Raw genomic sequence first — 17,718 nt, forward strand, 5'->3', positions numbered from 1 at the left:
CACCAATGCACTGTTCTCCCTGACACCCTGCTCTGTATAGACATAATTGTATGACACAATATCAGCATAATCTCAAAATATTAATTACAAATTACATCTAATATATCCTCGAATATTTTTTGAATCACAAAACATTATGACTTTTGGAGTCCATAACTGGTCCTTATAGTTGTACAATTTAATTCAAGAGTCACATAATAAATACTTTGCGCAGTTTTGTCACCACCTTATTGACAGTGTAACTAACAAAAACTACACACGCCTATGCAGAACACTTTGGCCTTCCATTTCAAAGATTCATTATGGTGTAGCCTGTTTACCTAGTTTCATTCATTAACATCAATGTTTTAGTAGCCCGTTAATTTTTATTCAGAAAGGTCAGTTTGGTGTTTGTGATGCAGAAAAAACACCTCACAACATGAGTTGTCAGAATGGTTCTTTGATGTGTTTTTGATTATTCTGGCCAATTCACCATCACAAATGGACCAAAAAAATTATTGTATTGTCTACTAGTATGGCATGGCCTGATCAAAATGTATTTCCTTTCAGGGATGAAAGAACATCTACTGTATCAGATCAAATCAAATCAAATCAAATCAGGCTTTAATTGTCATCTCACCAAACATACAACAGTAATGCAGGTACAAGAAAACAGTGTTTGTTGGCATAGTGGCATTTTATGGCAAAGAGGTTTATGCTGCATCAGGCTTTGGATAAAGACAATTGGTTTTAGCCTTTTCACAAAAATAGTTGATAATAATAGGCTCGTAATAATAATAGCAGCCATGAAATTGGTGAGTAAACTATGGGAATAAGACTTCACATAAATTGTACATATTTTAAACAGCACATTTTCACATTTTCATTGTAATTTTCCTTTATTCTATTTTCATGTTTCTTGATTTTTGCTTTTATTTTCAATTTTGTTTTCTTTCAGGCCACTAGTTATGAACCAAAGCAAATTCCTTGTGAAAACTTACTCTACAATAAACCAGATTCTTCTCCTTCGTAATGCCAAAAAACTTGAATTTTCGCACCAGAAATGGCAATATACTAAAATCATAAATGCATGTCATTTCAAATCCAGTTTGCCTACACAAATATATATTGGCTTCATTTATTTATTTTAATAACATAATTTGTCAGTAGTGTATCATCGAAGGTGAATGTGTTTACCCATGTGTGTGCCTTAACTTTGTGGCTCTGTTAGTTGAAACACAAGAAAAGGAATGAAGAAAGGATTGAAGAAGGAAAGGAGACAAGGACGCCCCCCGACAGTGTTGGGTCGCGGCCTGCTGTATTTCTTCGACTCCGTTCACCTCCATTCACACAGTAAATAAAAGCATGGAGGCTCTGACTCTCGGGATCTAATACCGAACAGCGGGGGGTAAAGACACTGCCGCATGCGCGCTCCCTTTCACCAAAACACACAGGAAGGAAGCAGGACGGCGGTGAACGCTTTGCCTGTTGGATTTAACTGGTTTTCCGCGGAGGAGAGGATTGTAGTTGGAGACAGGAGCGGGGCAGCCCGCCGTGCTGAGCATGAAGCGGACGGCTGTAGTGGCCAGGCACAATGGCCTCGTCTCTCCGCTGGGGAACAACAACTCCGGGGCTTCGAGCATCGTCTCACCACCACAGCCGAGAGCCACTAGTATCTCCGCTTGTGCCGACAGTGGTGCCGGCGGTGGGATGGACGGCCTGCTGGATTTCTCCAAAGGCCCCACCGTCAAAACCGAGCTGGTCTGTAAATGGATTGACCGAACTTCTTCGAGACAGAGGCTTGGGCGGACGGCGACATCCGTCTGCGACCAAACTTTCAGCTCCATGCACGAGCTGGTGGACCACGTCACCACCGAGCATGTAGCAGCGGGGCTCGAGACCCTCAGTCATGTCTGCATGTGGGACGAGTGTATGCGCGGCGGGAAGGCGTTCAAAGCCAAATACAAACTCATCAACCACATTCGCGTGCACACCGGGGAGAAGCCTTTTTCATGCGCATTTCCCAACTGCGGCAAGATGTTCGCACGCTCCGAGAACCTCAAGATCCACACGCGCACGCACACTGGTAGGGATTCATGATTGTGTGACTTCACACACAGCGCTGTGATACACTCATTATGGTCTGTACATTCGTGTCCCCAGTCAAGACAGCAGCCTCCTGACAGGGACTGGGAATAATGAGGTTAATAGAGATTGTTCCCAGTCTGCTAGGAATCCCCTCCATGTTTACGTAGGCTCAGTTCAGTACCATATTCACATCCGGCCTTCACTGCTCCCTTGTTTCCTAGAGGAATCACGGGTCGAAACTGCAGCTCAGGAGTCATGCAAGGTGACAGGAAGCAGGACAAAGCAGCTGGATAGAGGGAGAGGACGAGTGCATAATCTAATTGATTCGATATACATAACAGAGTGTGCTGAGACATACACGTGGCTATAGTTATTTAAATTCCCAGTCTGCTATAAAACATAGACAGTAACATAAGCCTATTTTATGGCTGTGCAGTTAAAAGTAAACTCAGCTGACAGGTGTTTAAAAAGTCACACTTTATTTATGTCAATGAGACAGTCCTGCTTTCTACTGGGACACCCTTTATGAAGGGTTCATAAGCTGTAACTAATGATTAATAATAATTTACTAAGGGACTGTTGGTTATTATGAGGGGAGAGGGAGTAGTGCAAAAACAAGGAGGTATGTCAAATAATTTTATAATTACTGAGGAGGGACTTGTGTTTTTTTATTTTGGCTTAGGGGATGAGGATACACATTTAAATAGTTGTATTTAATGTTTATGTTAATAAAGGTGGGTTAGGAAGGCATGTTTTCTTTTAAAAATTGCAAAAATTACACAAGTTATCACGGCCAGAAACTGTCGAAACAGACATTTTCTTTGAATTTTCAAATTTCCATCGAACCTTGGACACATCATGTTTGACAGATGCTTCCATTAGAGTAAACGTAAACAAATCTGAGCTAAAAATAGTGAAATTTCATCAGCATCACTGTATTCTATGCAGGGGCAAATGTCAGTTAACACAGGCCTCAGTGCACACGACTATGAGGCACACACACACACACCACTGGAAACTGTTTAAAAAAAGCCAAAGGAATCTTTTTTAGGGAGCTTTGCTACTTTTTCCTCCTGTCCCATTTTCTCTTGTCCTTTCTTATGTTCAAAAGGCATGACTGCTGGCTGGACTTACAGATGTGCTCAGCCTGTCAGTCTTGACAGATTTTGCACCTAAACTAGCTGCTGCATCATGTCATCTTGTCACATTATCAAATAGAGACTTGACATTGGGCAACATTAACATACATGTTGCCCAATCATCATTGCATACCTGTGTATGACAAAAATATCAAAGAAAATAAGAAACTATTCAATTTTAATGGAATACCTTACATAAATATATTTTGGTTTTTCTAGTTCATGTAGAATAAGCATATCATTTTGTTATAGATTACTACTAACTGGGTTTGCATTTTTGAGGGTATATAGCCGCAAGCGAAGGGAACCGCCTTTAATTTAATATGAGTTCTTTAAACACAGGTGTAGTTCCAAGGTGACAATATGAATCATCCGCAAAGGCCCCACCCAACGTGCCCCAGTGCAACTCAACTGCCTGTATTTATGCCCCCGATCCAACATCTCATTTCAAATTTGGCCAAACAATAAAGCATTTGCACAAATTAACCAGCATGTAAACAAGAGTGAAAGGCTTTTTTTAACTCCAGGATTTCATCTTCAACTTTTAGCTTTTAACTTTCAAATGTCATAGGGTACATGTTAAATATCTAACAAGTGATTTACGATGTAGGGAGGGTCACGCATTTTTCGCCAGTCACTCAGGGAGGCTTAAGGAAAAATATTTGTAGTTTTGGAGAGGGTCAAAAGAAAAAGAGTCACACCCCAGCCACCCCCCTCTGAAAAATAGAGAACAGTCCCTAATGCTCCATATAACAATTTTAAGTCATCCATAACTCTTGGGTTGCTAAGTTGTGAGGGGGGCATCTCATAGTTTTATTAGACAGTTTAAGGAAAGAGAGTGTTGTTGATGTGCAACATCCGTCCCAGCATAGACTCGAACAATGTAGACATAGTGACAATATGCGTATCGTAAACTCTCAGGTAACCACCAAAATCCCTTGATTAGCAACCTCACATTTACAACGAAAGACAGATTATTTTATTATTTTGTAAACCTAACTAACTAACTAACACATTAAATTGCACCTGACGTCCCCTACTTGAGCTGTTGGTTTAGTAGAGTGAGAAACCTGATGAATGAAAATGACAAAATGACAAAGTAAGTGCAGTGGTCGAGGAGGATAAATGTCAGCTGTGGGGATTTTCCCACAACTTGGCAACCCAAAAGTTGATCTTGTTGTTCATATTTTAAAATAGTTCTACAAATCAATATGTAATGATTTAATAAACTGAATGAAGCTATTAGTTTCAGCATATACACCCTTTGTAAAGTGGTACCATTTACTATCATGTAAATGGGATGCATGACATATTAAAATCACAATTAGAAACTTTTTTTTTTTTTTTCAGTATAATGTAGTTTTCAACAGGAGCACCAAACAGTAGCCTCCCAAAATGACCGTAACGTTGAATCAACACCTCTGTGAAAACAAAACAACTGAACATTAGATTGTTCATGCAGGTGGTATTTATTGCAGAGCTTCAAACCTTTATTAAGACTTGAGAAATCAGTTGAGGGTGCGCCTCAAATCCAAAACAACAAACAATAATAACAATTTATGTTAGATAAAAGTTAAAATGCAGGATAATAAAGATGCTGTGGAGTTCATTTATAGTTAAAAGCATTTACAATCAACTAAAATGAGATCTGAAATAAGGCATTTGAACAGCAGTAATGGCAGTAGAGAGTCCAAGGAAAATTACATTTTTCCCTAGTTCACTTCTAGTTAAGGGAATGTTAAGCAACAACCTGCTCTGTGAGCGAGTACCAATATTATGTTAATTCAGAGTTCAGAGAAATATATAAATAATAATGCAGACCTGCAACAAAGTTAGGTTGTTGGACCACAGAAATTGCCAATGTAGTGTATGTTTGGGGAATGTCTTTTAGCTCTATTGGATGTTCTTTGGGGTCATGAAATAATGCAGTGTTTAAAGTAGCCAAAACATTTATTATTTGAAGAAAGGTTATTTTTTGATAATTTTGTTATTATTCAAAAATGAAAACAACCCCCACAAACCAACTTTAACATAGGTTCAGAGTACAGCACTGGTATTAAGTATGTATGTAGTACATGACATACCCAGATATAACCCTACACTTACATAAATGAGATGTAAGATTATAAATGAGAAAGTATTATTACACTAGAAAAACACAGTTAACATCAATGCAACAAATGGTCACCTAGAGAGGAAGAAAGAAATATAAATACATTGACACAATTAACTATATTTAAAACAAGGAGGGGGAATGTATAGACCAGACCCATCCTTAATGCTTCAGAAGGCATTTATTTTGCAAAAATATTATAATAACCTTTCAGCATGTTGTAATTCAAGTGATCTGAGAGAATACTAGACTTTTGCATTTTCCCTTGGCACTTTTTAAAGGATATAGAAAATCTAGCCTGTGACAGGAGAATCTGGCCAATCACATGTCATTTCAGAGACAGTGTGTCCCTGTTGGCAGTTCTAGAAATGCAGATGTGCGTGCATGTCCCTTCAGATGGTGAAAGTTGCTATTCCAGCATTGGCACCAACACCTCAAGGCGGATTTATATTTGTGCGTCAGCTCTATGCAGATGGTGTGTCTATGTCACTCTACAGTTACACCTCCGGAACACTAGTCGGCTGTGGGGTTTATGTGAATTGCTGTAAATATAGTTGATTTAAAACACACCCCAAACACACATTAAACATGGCCTAATAAAGTCAATTTCAAACACAAGGACACAAATAGGCCTCACTATAACTCACTGGATTGACAGACAAAGCACTTGTCTTTTGCTGGACACATTTTCCCCACAAATACAACACACTAATGTTATTAGCACAAGCCTATCACATTTTACACTATATTAATTAGCCTAGCGGCTAGTGGAGATTTCCTCTACTCATATGAAGCCAGCAACATTTAAGAAAGGTACTGTTACAAATTTCAGCTACATTACAGCTCACAACATTCGCATACTAAACATGTTTTCCAAACAAATACAACATGCTAATGTTATTAGCACAAGCCTTTGGCATTTTACATTGTTTAACTTAGCCAGCTGACTAGCAGAGATTTCCTGTACTCATATGAAGCCAGGATCACACACATCAGGATCTAAAATGCTATTTTGTGGGGCCTTTTTTGTCTTAACAATTTATTGTTTCTTATCAGTGAGATCAAAGTAAATAAAAGCTTCTTTTCCATTGAGGGAAATCGTTTTCAGCTTACAAAAATAGACAAGAGGTCTATGTCACTGCTACATGTAGTTACATTTATGGGTAAGTGCACGTCAGGCAACGGCGTAGGTTACAGAGTAGATTACGGCGTAGCTATGACATAGACACAGAGCCTATGCCGTAGATTCTGCGTTAATTTGATGCAGAAGTATAAATGCTGCTTTACACTTCAAAGAAACCCAAAAATGGAAGACAAACTTATGAAAAAGAGATTCTAAAAGAGAATCTGACAAACGATGCAATAAAATGTGTCAATATCAGCTGCGCGGTTCAGAAATGAAGAGCAAATGGTGCTAATATTTTAGCCGTCTGCTAACTGTGGCCAAAGGCTAATGGCTACAGTGAATTCAAGTTCATGTTTATGAAGCTAGCTAGAGTCTTAGATCACAGTATGTCATCTCAAAGGGCTTTACAGGCACGGACCATCAGTGAGTAGCTGTAGCAACTCGAAATTAGCCATCACAATGACGACAGAGGGTCATAGGTCTGTTATCAATGCGTTTGTGAGAGAGTAATCCCACAGAATCTTCACTTTTGCCCAGCAGCTGGGAAACAAGACACAGGAATGTCTTGGTTATTGAGGTGCTGCAGTGTTTATTCATGGGCATACTATAACCTACACTGTACATTTACTGCACCTAGACGGCTTCACTGCTAACCTTTTCCTCCGCTCCGATAACCAACATCTGTCTGCCCTGAGCACAGCCGCCCACTGCCACTCTTATAACACAGTCTTATGCATCAGTGTTGATGGCAAAATAGCCAGAATACTCACACTTATTAAAGTAAAACGGCACAGAACATTTGGCTGTTGCTTTGCTACTCAACACTTTGAAATTTTAAAAGAGGGGAATCAGTAGAGACAGTCACTTTGTGGTACATGTTCACAGGATCAGTCATTTCTATGTTTCCTGTTTATTGTCTTTGTAAGCAGCTGTGCATTCTGGTGGTGGCACATTGTATTTCAAGAGATGGCGTGTTCGCTTCTCATTACAGAAGTTGAGCTCCGGCTATTTTATGCAAATCAGGGGTGTTCAGCATGACTCACCGCCTCCACAAACTCCCGAAAAACTTTTAAATTAACCATTAAAGATCTAAAACGAAGACAGATTCAGCAAATGCATGGTTTATTTCTTGACTCAAATGTTTTCAGAGACTATTTTTGAAATATAAAAGTAAGTTTCCAAACAAGGTGCCTGAAATAAGGTCTGTGGTCAACACGAGCTTAAGAGACTTTCACGTTTGGTTCTCCGATATAAAATACATCAGTAAATACCCCACCCACTGTATTTGTTGTGAAAAAGCTTGGTGTGTATGTTCACGACAGTGGATGTCTCCACTGAGTTTTGTCAGGATTGCTCAAAGAGAACTTGAGTTATGAGCCAGTATGTGATAGAGCACGCTCACATGCACTGATCAATATGAAACTGGAGATTTCGGCTAATACTGTCTCCCAGAACATGTGTACCAAATTTGTGAAATTCTATCTACCAGATTTCTGCATTATTGGCATTTTTGGTTTCCGTCATGAGTCGGGTTTAAAATGCTTTGGTAAGCCAAACAATGAATGAGGATATCAACCAATCTTTATGATGACTGGATGAATGGTCAGTGAGTTTTGTTTTCCTGTCATGTCCCACGATCTCGAAAGTTTTTTGATTGACTAGTCCATTTTTGGACTGGTATTATGCAATTATAATGTGTTCTGATGTATAAATTTGGTGTTGATACAGTTGAAATTCAAAAAGCAGTATGAAATTTAAGCAAATGAGTAAAAAAACATTATAACGGCCTTTACTGTACAAAGGCTTTTTCATCTTTATAAAGCAAATTGTGTGAGATATGTGAGTCAAATGTCAAGTTAATAAGACTCTTACTGTTGGATTGCCGGCCTTTCAAACTGTTCATTTTGGCAGTAAAATTATAACACCACCATGAGTCCAATTTGTGTCATATTTCTGTCATTTGGATATAATTTCCAGTTATAAGGCATAGTAACATTTCGCTAGCTTGTTCCAGCACACAGCAAAGCATCGCTGAAAATGCAAAAAAGCCCAAATGCATTGAAATGCGCAGCTGAAAAACCTGGAAGCTGACGTGTAAATTGGCAGATTTGGAAGCTGAAGCGAATTACCTGTAAGAAAGCTAAGAGCTGAAACATACTGCTACAGCTAGGTTTGATTAATAATTATTATTTTTAACGTAATTACGTAAAATTGTCTGTTTCCTGCAGAAAGAAGGGTTCCAAATAATTACTGTTAAGATTTTTTTTAATATACTATTTACAGTTGCACTCACAAGTTTTGGTATTGTGCCATCCTCTATTAAAGTATCTCCAAATAGCATATGAGCAGCAAAATGTGGGAAACCCCTTTTCATTTTCTTATAAATAAGCCAACCTCTTACCTCTTGAAAGGTAACTTATGCCATTGCTTTTATAATTGAACATGACCTAGTTCTTCATGCTCAAGAGTATTTCAGTATGATCTCTTCATAAACACTCAGTTTGGCTTTCAAAGTGTTATAGTCCCATACTGTAAACCATATTTTTGACCTAGACATTGTTTTTATCAAGTTTTCATCCAGTTTTAGGAAATAACTACATTTACTTGTAATATACGTACACTGTTAAAACACTTCTGCGTGAAATTTCAGTTTCATAGGTACTGAGGAACATTTACAAACAAAACTTTTCAAGAATCCTCAAGATTTCTTTCTAATGAACTCCTTCCATAACATTTTTACCTGAACACAGCCTCACATTCAATGGATAAGTATTCCTTGTGGCTGAATAAACTCAACTCACCACAGGTCAAAATGCATTCAGGGGCATCAAAAACAGAAGAAAGAAAAGATGTATGTCTGTCTAAATATTTATATGTGGCGGAGAATAGTTGGTGTCCCCTCAACTGTACCAATAATTAGGGGCCCATTCTAGAGTGTGGTGATGGTAAATGTGATGTTTGTGTTGCAGGTGAGAAGCCATTCCAGTGTGAGTTTTGCGAACGGCGCTTCGCCAACAGCAGCGACCGGAAGAAGCACTCGCAGGTCCACACAGCTTCGAAGCCCTATGACTGCAAGGCCCTGGGCTGCACCAAGTCCTACACCCACCCCAGCTCCCTGCGCAAACACATGAAGGTTCACGTCAAGTTGTCACCTACCTCTGAACCCCAAGACATGTATGACTCCATCCCCCATCAACTCCAACAACCTCATCAGGCTCTCCTCGAGCCCCTCGACCTTAAAATTAACCGCCTCTCTCCATCACTTGCCAATACAAACACTCATTTTCCTCTTCTGTCCAATCACGAATTGGATATCAGCTCAGCCAGCAAAGTTGACCATAAGCTGCTGCTGCGGAGTTCATCTCCAATGGCAATGCCTCTGGATCTCTCTCTGTCAGGCTTGAAGAGTCAGCTGGCCCAGAAGCAACAGAGTGGTAGGACCCCACGGAGGAGCCAGCGCTCAGTCAACCCAGCCTTACCTCAGTTATCTAACATTAAGGAGTGGTATGTCTGTACGAGGAGTACAGCACCACACTTTCCTCTACTTCACCCAGACCATATCAAATCAGAACCTAGTGATGACGAGGAGTATGTCACGTAGGATGGAGGAACTGGTGAATTTGGACTTGAAGAACATATATTGTCAGACCCAGGTCAGGCCAGAGGATGCTCTGTGGAATCATAGTTGCTGTAAATTTCCAGAACCAGCACTTGTATGGTTCAACATCAGTGGCCCTTCTAAGACGGAGAAGGCTGTGTCAGATAGAGACTTTTTTACTCTGTCTCTAATTCAAAACTCAGCTTGGCGATCATCACTATCTGTGGACCAAAATGCAATGGCTTAAATGTTGCCGGAAGGGACATGACAAATTCCCTGATTATGGTTATCAAACAAAAAACTGCAAGTTACCCAATCAGTGTTAGCTAGCTAACCTGAACTAACAAAGGGGGTAACATTGTATAAATGGACCAGGGGATGTGGGGTACTGCTCTGCTTGCTGTTAAAGAATATGAAGAGAGTGTGTGTACATGATGACCTCTTTAGGGAGACAGATTATTGACCAATTTATCTAAGAGCTCCATCTAGAGAAAGCAATTAAAAGGGCTACATTGACACTGGTGGAAAGTGGTTAATGTTAACCTGAGCTCACGATAGCACTGTATACATGGTAACACAGCAGGTCCAAAACAGCAGGCACACTGAGTGGAGGTAAGTGTGTGCTTGTTATGGCCTCAGTATGTTTTAAACAAACTAGCTTGTACATCAGATAGTTAGAAAAATTGTTGGAAGCAGCTGATTGTGCTGTCAGAAAAGGGGGTTACCGACACTGTTAGGTGATCTGACAAGCACTTTGTTTGAAGCAAACTGAAGCCTTTACTAACAAACCATTGGTAGTAACTTGTTCAAAAGTGTTTTATGTGATCACAGTCTAATCCAACACAGTAGCAAGCAGTGAAGCTGCAGTTTGAAGACAGTGGGACTGATCCTTCTTTGAACTGATCATCAAGTGTCTCCTTAACCTCTTCGACTCTATGGACCTTTCAGTGGGTTAATCGCCTGCATTTGTTTACACGTCATGTACAATTTAGTCAAGACCCCAAGGTTTCCAAATTTATCATAAATGTCATACACATATTCCTTTAACATGAAAATGTGTATTAAATGATGCACACAACATCTTGTATTTTCCCTTTGATCAAATGGTGCAGCCATTAAAGAGTGGCAAGTGGAAACAAGCAGAATGTATTGTGTAAGATTGTGGTACAGCTTGGGAAATGTTTCATTTGTGTTTGAAGTTACTGCATTGAGAACACTTTAAATGGTTAATAAGTGACTTACACCAATATGCATCCAGCCACTAGTAGGTCATATAAAACTGGAGTTGAACCTGGGATCTAAGAAAACCTACCTGAAGCAGATTGTTTAAAAGTATAATGACACAAGTTTTAAATTCTATTTTAAAGGAAAATTATGATACGCTACAACTCATGTCTCACAAAGTTGGTAAAACTGAAGCTGTTTTCAGATATGAACTTTGGACAATGTCCAGAGAATCTGGTCTGGACATTAGTCTGGAGTTGCCCTTTCACTCATGTAATTCATAACAAGAGATTATCAGTATCAGAAGCGTTCTCTCTAACTGGAAATACTCTGCTAAGTTAAGGCGAGTGGTAGCATCTAGGTAGAATGCAGGAGGCCAGACATGATGCAAAAAGTCTGTGGAAATGACAGTGTTTTGTTTGTGTAGCTGGTTCATAATTCGGTCCTAAACAATGCTAACCCTAGCCTTTCCTTGTCAGTCCTTACTGATAAAAGTTCCTGAATCTCGTCATCTCGTCTCTTGCAGTTCCTTGAATTTGTCTGACAATTTCAGCGTCCACCCTTACTGAAAGAAGTTTCTGCATCTTGTCTCTCCTGTTAGATATTTTTGCTGCTGTCTTTGTTTAAATTACCCTTCATCTTCAGTCTCAGATGTTTTTTATCTTCCGGTTTCACACCAGTCACATGATAGAAACATCATCAACATGCCAACTCGCTCGACGTGAATTCTCCAAACAGACCTGTTCTGTTCACACGTGGGCTCAACTGGACATTACACAGACTTTGTACTTGGGAGCATGCAGGGAAAAGTCCACTTAATGTCTAGTCCCTCTGATTTGGACATTTGCAGACTTGCATACAGCTCCTCTGGCTAGAGGTTCACAGTTGCAGTGCATGTGTGAAAGCAGCTTGAAAATGAGTACATCTGAGAAGTCTCCAATAACTGCTCATTGCATAGGAGAACTACAGTAAGAGCAGCAGGTCAAAGTAGGAACTGGGTCTAACTGTGATGAATGTTCACAAGCGATAATTTCAACGTTCATCTTTGTTTTCTTTTCCATGTAAGTTTAGCTAATGTGGGGGTTTATTTAAAATCTTTTTCGCCACCTTGTTTCCAAGCTGTTTCCTCACATGAACTCCAGACAATGACCAGAGAATCAGGTCTGCACATTGGACTGACTCATGTCGCACTCAACGAAAGATTATCCGTGTCAGGTGTGTTTTCACCTTTTGGAATTGCTCTGTTTGGTTAAAGCAAGGGAAGCAGGGGGCAGGACATGACACACAACCAGACCACAACAGTATGCTGTGGAAATCGCAGTGTTTTTTCTATGTAGCCAGTTTGCAATTTTTTCATTAACAACCAAGTTTCTTGCCCTTCCTTAAACTTGTCTGACGATTTCGACATCACTTCTTACAGACAAAAGTTCCTGAATCATGTCATCTCTCCGAGGAGACATTTCTGTGGGTGTCTTTTTTTTCACCCTTGAACGTTTCTGTTTTTACAGTTACATGATAGAAACGTCATCAACACACTCGCCTGCCTGCTGTGTATTCTCAGGACAATGACCTGCTCTATTCACACATGGGCATAATTGGACGTTATGCTGACTTTGTGCTCGGCAGCTGGTGGAGTAAGGTCTGTAAATGGTCCGATCCAACTGATTTGAACATTTGCTTTTTCCCATACAGCTCCTCTGGGTAATGTCTAGTTAAGGGCTGTAGCACGTGTTTGAAAGGGGCTTCCTTTATTATTACTGACAGGAATGATCAACAGTACCACAATTAACACCCAAGTTGAATCAACCCCTAAATTTCCCTTTAAACAATGTAAGTGATTTGAGAATTACAAGTCTCAATTTTGATTCAGGTTTACTAATGACAAAGCTGTTGAGCGAGTTATTGATCGATGTCAAGCATGGAGAGGGTACATAGACGTTTATAAGTGCTGAACAGAATTGGACGGACAGAATTGTGTCACTGAAATTTTGCCTCTCAAGCAAAAATCTCTAGATACAAGCACCTACTTTATGAAGTTTTTATTTTTTATTTATTTTTATTTTTCACATGGTTAGCATGGTGGGATGGTGATTAGCACTGTAACCTCACAGCAAAATCCTCCAGCTGGGGCCTGTCTGTGTGGAGTTGACATGTTCTGTCCATGGCTGTGTGGGTTTTCTAAGGCAGTCCAAACACATCCAAGTAATTAATTTTATCATTGGAAACTCTGAATTACCTGTAGGTGTTAATATGAGTGTGAATGGTTGTCAGTCCATATATGTTAGACCTGTGCTAGACTGGTAACTGGTCTTAGTGTACCATGCAATGTGGGTTGAGATAAGTTCCAGCTCTCTGTGACCCTGCACATGAGAGGCGGGAATAGATAATGGGTGGATGGATATGCCTGGCATGCAACCAGAATCTGAGAGCAGGATAAAATCCATTGCATCTGACCTGGAGGTGAGGTTTGCTCATGTTTGATACTGACTTCTAAATAACATCCGTGCGCTTTCCAGCGTGCTCCTCTGGATTTTTCTGGCAAAAGCCATTTTTACACAGAGATGGCGTATTAGGGCCACTACAAAGTCCCTTTATGCTGCCTTTGCATTTTTACTCAGAACCAAGCAACAGTGGCGTCATGCTGTTAAGACAGCATGCCGTCATCACAGAATCAAAAGAGGCGTGACGGGTGTGATGTTAAACACAACAGCGTCAGCCTCTAGTGTGACATATATATGTCGACAGCACTTAATAAACCATGACAAATGCATTAACATGGCAATAACAATCATCAGCTGATCTTGTCCTCTGCTCGGAGAGTAAGGAGCACCCAGACCTCCTTGTTTTTCAAATTTGCAGACATTTTAGGCTGCTGTTCTTTTCTCTGAGTTAGCTGCTAACTCCTATGATGGGTCAGACAAGTAACCCATTGTCAAAACATCACACCCATGCTGCCCGTGATCCCATCCTGCTGGGTGTCCCTTTTATACTGACATCGTTTCGGGGCTGTGACTACCTTCGATGCTGGCTTAAAGGCAAGACAACTCTGTCCCTTTATTTGGCAATTGTATCTTTTATACAGAGCAGCAAAGCACCATAACTTCTAAATTCCCACCTCAAAGACACAGTGTAAAAGAGGCTGAAAACACCAACTGTTGAAAGTACATGTATGGGAAATTGAAGCATGCACGGGCCCCTCTCATGATATCAAGTGCTCAGAATCTCTCTCCACTAATATAAACTAGTAATAGATTTTCAAGTTATGCATGGAATCAGGTTGCTGCTTTTACATTTTTACAAATGTCACCTATCAGAGTTAATGATCACTGAATAGCACATCTTTGTTCCTTTTCTGCAGTAAAATCGAAAAAGACTGACACAGTATCACATCAGATCTCAAGTCATTGAAGGGTCCAGTTAAGACACCTACTGAACCATTTATTCTCTTTATAAAATGTTTATTGGATCAATGTAGAACATGAAATGTAAGATGCAGTCAGTTAACATGCACTCCAGTGAGATCCACCCCAACCCTCTGATTTGGCAAGTCACAACAATGTGTGAATGAACGAGTAAACATTAAATAAATTACAACCAACCATAATGAAGTTTCATGATATTGCGTAATGTCAGTGTACTTATCAACCATTTTTGTTGATTTTACTCTTAGTATTTTATCTTAATTTTTCTAAATGACCCTCTGGAAACAGGTGAAAAGACACCGCCTACAAGCACCATCTGTCACTGCAGTAACAAAGCTCTTCAGGCTTAAAGAGAACAAGGCGAAGGTGTGAGGTCAGAAGACTTGATGCAAATGAGAACAGCTGAAAGGATTCATATCCAGTGTGCCAGAGGAGCGCTGGGACTACTGAGCCACCTGAGCATAAAAGCACATTCTTAACTTACAAAATACTAACCAACTGTTATCTGAAGCCGCTTATCCTTTACAGGGTTGCAGGGGACTGGAGCTGATCCCAGCAGTAATCGGGTGAGAGGCAGGGTACACCCTGGACAGGTCACCAGACTATCACAGAGCTGACACATAAGCCCCTTTCCTGTTGGATAAAAACGACCAACACCCAATAACATCTGGCTTTTGTATTTAGTGGGAAAGGTTACAATCTGCATTTATTCACAGGCAAATGAGTAGTCATGGTAATTTATCGGCTTCAGCTCTAATTGGCTCAAACTGGCAATGATAAAACATGACACCAGAGTGGACACGCACATTTTTGCGCCTTTTCTGCTAGGTGCAATGACGCTTTACCACAAAATAAAGTTGGTGTTTGTCTAAGCAGTACTCGAACAATGTTCAAAATTAGTCAGCTTCAAGTTTGAAAGAGAGACTGAATAAATATGAAAAACAAATAATCACTGACATTTTCGCAGGCCTCCATGTTGCTTTCTACCATCTACTTACCTGTGTTTTTGGCATGTTCATAACACCAAACATAACACACCAGAATTTTAAAGAAGGCATACCTGTCCACATCAGAGTCATGTAAACAGCTCTGGTCTACTGGCATAGGAAAGGAGTCTATTACCTATTTTACTGGGTTTTCTGGACCTTAAAAAAACACACACACATATACATGCTAATGTTGTTCAACATAGGGTAATAGAGACCATTCACACTCACCTAACAGCAATTTTGAGTCACCAGTTAACCTAACCTGCATATCTTTGGACTGTGGGAGGAAGCTGGAGAACCTGGAGAAAACCCACAGTGACAAAGGCAGAACATGCAAACTCCACCCAGAAGGGTCTGACCCTGAACCCTTGTGCTGTGCGGTGACAGTGTTGTCCATTGCACCACCATGTAGCCCTCAACCTTTGACAAAATAATAACAAGGTTGTAGCCCACTTCCTAACTCTTCCTGGGGCTTTCAGTTATGCTGATTAAGACCAAAAGATGTTCTGGGGAAATCCAGTACGTGCCCCATAGAATAAGATTTATTTGTCAAACCACTAGCTGAACTGTTGAGGTGATAATAGTTGGACTTGCTAGATGAATGTTTGCTTCCAACCACATAATTCAAGCCAATTAGATTAATCAGCATTCTGGTGCTAGGTTTAATGACTAATTGATGTCAGGGATGAATCGGACATTTACTGCCTGCTCAGACTGCTTACCAATAAGCTGCTTGTTAAGTTAGTACAGTATAGACAGATACCCACTTTTCACCAAGGACCTGTCTTCAATCTGCAATTCCCAACACAACACTGATGTGTGTGAAATCTGTTTACGCCAAATCCGATGACCTATTTCCATCTGTTTAACCAAAAGACATGGGACATGAGTCAGGCAGTGTGTTACATAAACTAGCAGTACATTAGTCAAGAGTTTTAACATGAACACCATGAATTTTGGTGTCAGACCTGTAATGGAAAGGACTAAAAAAAAGACTGGCTAGCAAGTTTCAGATAGGTTACTTCCTAATGATGAGTAAAATTGCATTTTTCATGCAGCTCCCCTGGTTTACAGTATGTCACATGCAGTCTCACAGAACAATACACAAAATCTATAATGAATTTCCCATTGAATTGTTTTTCTCATGCACATGAAAATGTAATTTGTTAAATAAACCATGTAACCATGATAACTTATTGTTAGTCTTTTGTAAAGCACATATGTAACAGGCGACATCCACTGTATACATCAGCCTCTTAACCACTCTTGCCATGTCCAGGACTGCAGCCAGGACTTCACAATTTAGGTTTTTTTGTCACTAGGTTTTTTTTTTTTTTTTTTTTTTTTTTTTTTTTGCCTGGCTGACTATTTGTTCATTTTTGTGGCTAGGCTTCTTATTTTTTAGAATTTAATTGTTAGAAAAAAACGTGTATATGGAATCAAATACAACACCCACTTTAAAATGCAGATGGTGAAGTATTTGCTGTTATATTTTAGTCTCTTATTTTCTTAATCAAACATGACATCTGTGACCATTTTCTCTCAACTACAGAAAAGGCTCCACAAGGCTTTACAGGATCTGACAGGGTGCAGCAAGATGAAATATTTTCGAACAACTGTCACATTAGTCAATGGTGTTATCCAGCAGACTATTGCTAGCAACTGATTTGTGCTTACAAAAAACTACACATAGTAACAGGTTGTTCAAACTCCCACATCACTTGAAACAAAAATATGAGCTCACTGTACGGAAAGGATACGGATCAATCTGGCCCAAGGCCAAGGCGAGTCCATGGTAAGGCCTATGGTTAACCCTTAAATGGTATCAAGTACAACAATTTATCTACTGACTTATATCATTGACAATAACAACGAAGTTATACGTACTTATATGATAAATGATTTTAGAGTTATCATTAAAACCCAGAAAATGAAAGGAGCAGAGAGGCAATGGCCAAATGTCTGGCAAAAAAACATATGAAGAAGCATCAAGTATGACAGGCAGGGCTAAAGGTGAGGCAGACTAATCTTATCAAATTA

At 39.8% G+C, this 17,718-nt stretch overlaps 1 protein-coding gene across 1 annotated transcript; it reads left to right on the plus strand.

The window, feature by feature from the left end:
* Positions 1 to 809: 809 nt before the first annotated feature.
* Positions 810 to 16,739, plus strand: LOC125903988 (zinc finger protein ZIC 4-like). The gene is made up of 2 exons (XM_049601238.1): positions 810 to 2,065; positions 9,415 to 16,739. The coding sequence occupies exons 1-2, from the start codon at positions 1,543 to 1,545 to the stop codon at positions 10,044 to 10,046; spliced, it is 1,155 nt and encodes a 384-aa protein (XP_049457195.1). The 5' UTR covers positions 810 to 1,542; the 3' UTR covers positions 10,047 to 16,739.
* The last annotated feature ends 979 nt before the right edge of the window (positions 16,740 to 17,718 follow it).

Source organism: Epinephelus fuscoguttatus, linkage group LG16 (assembly GCF_011397635.1).
Source record: "Epinephelus fuscoguttatus linkage group LG16, E.fuscoguttatus.final_Chr_v1".
Lineage (NCBI taxonomy): Eukaryota > Metazoa > Chordata > Actinopteri > Perciformes > Serranidae > Epinephelus > Epinephelus fuscoguttatus.

Excerpts from the sequence above, each read along its gene's own strand:
- LOC125903988 (XM_049601238.1), top strand. The coding sequence starts at position 1,543 with ATGAAGCGGACGGCTGTAGTGGCCAGGCACAATGGCCTCGTCTCTCCG. Across the intron at positions 2,066-9,414 it reads CCACACGCGCACGCACACTG|GTGAGAAGCCATTCCAGTGT; the intron begins GTAGGGATTCAT and ends TTTGTGTTGCAG.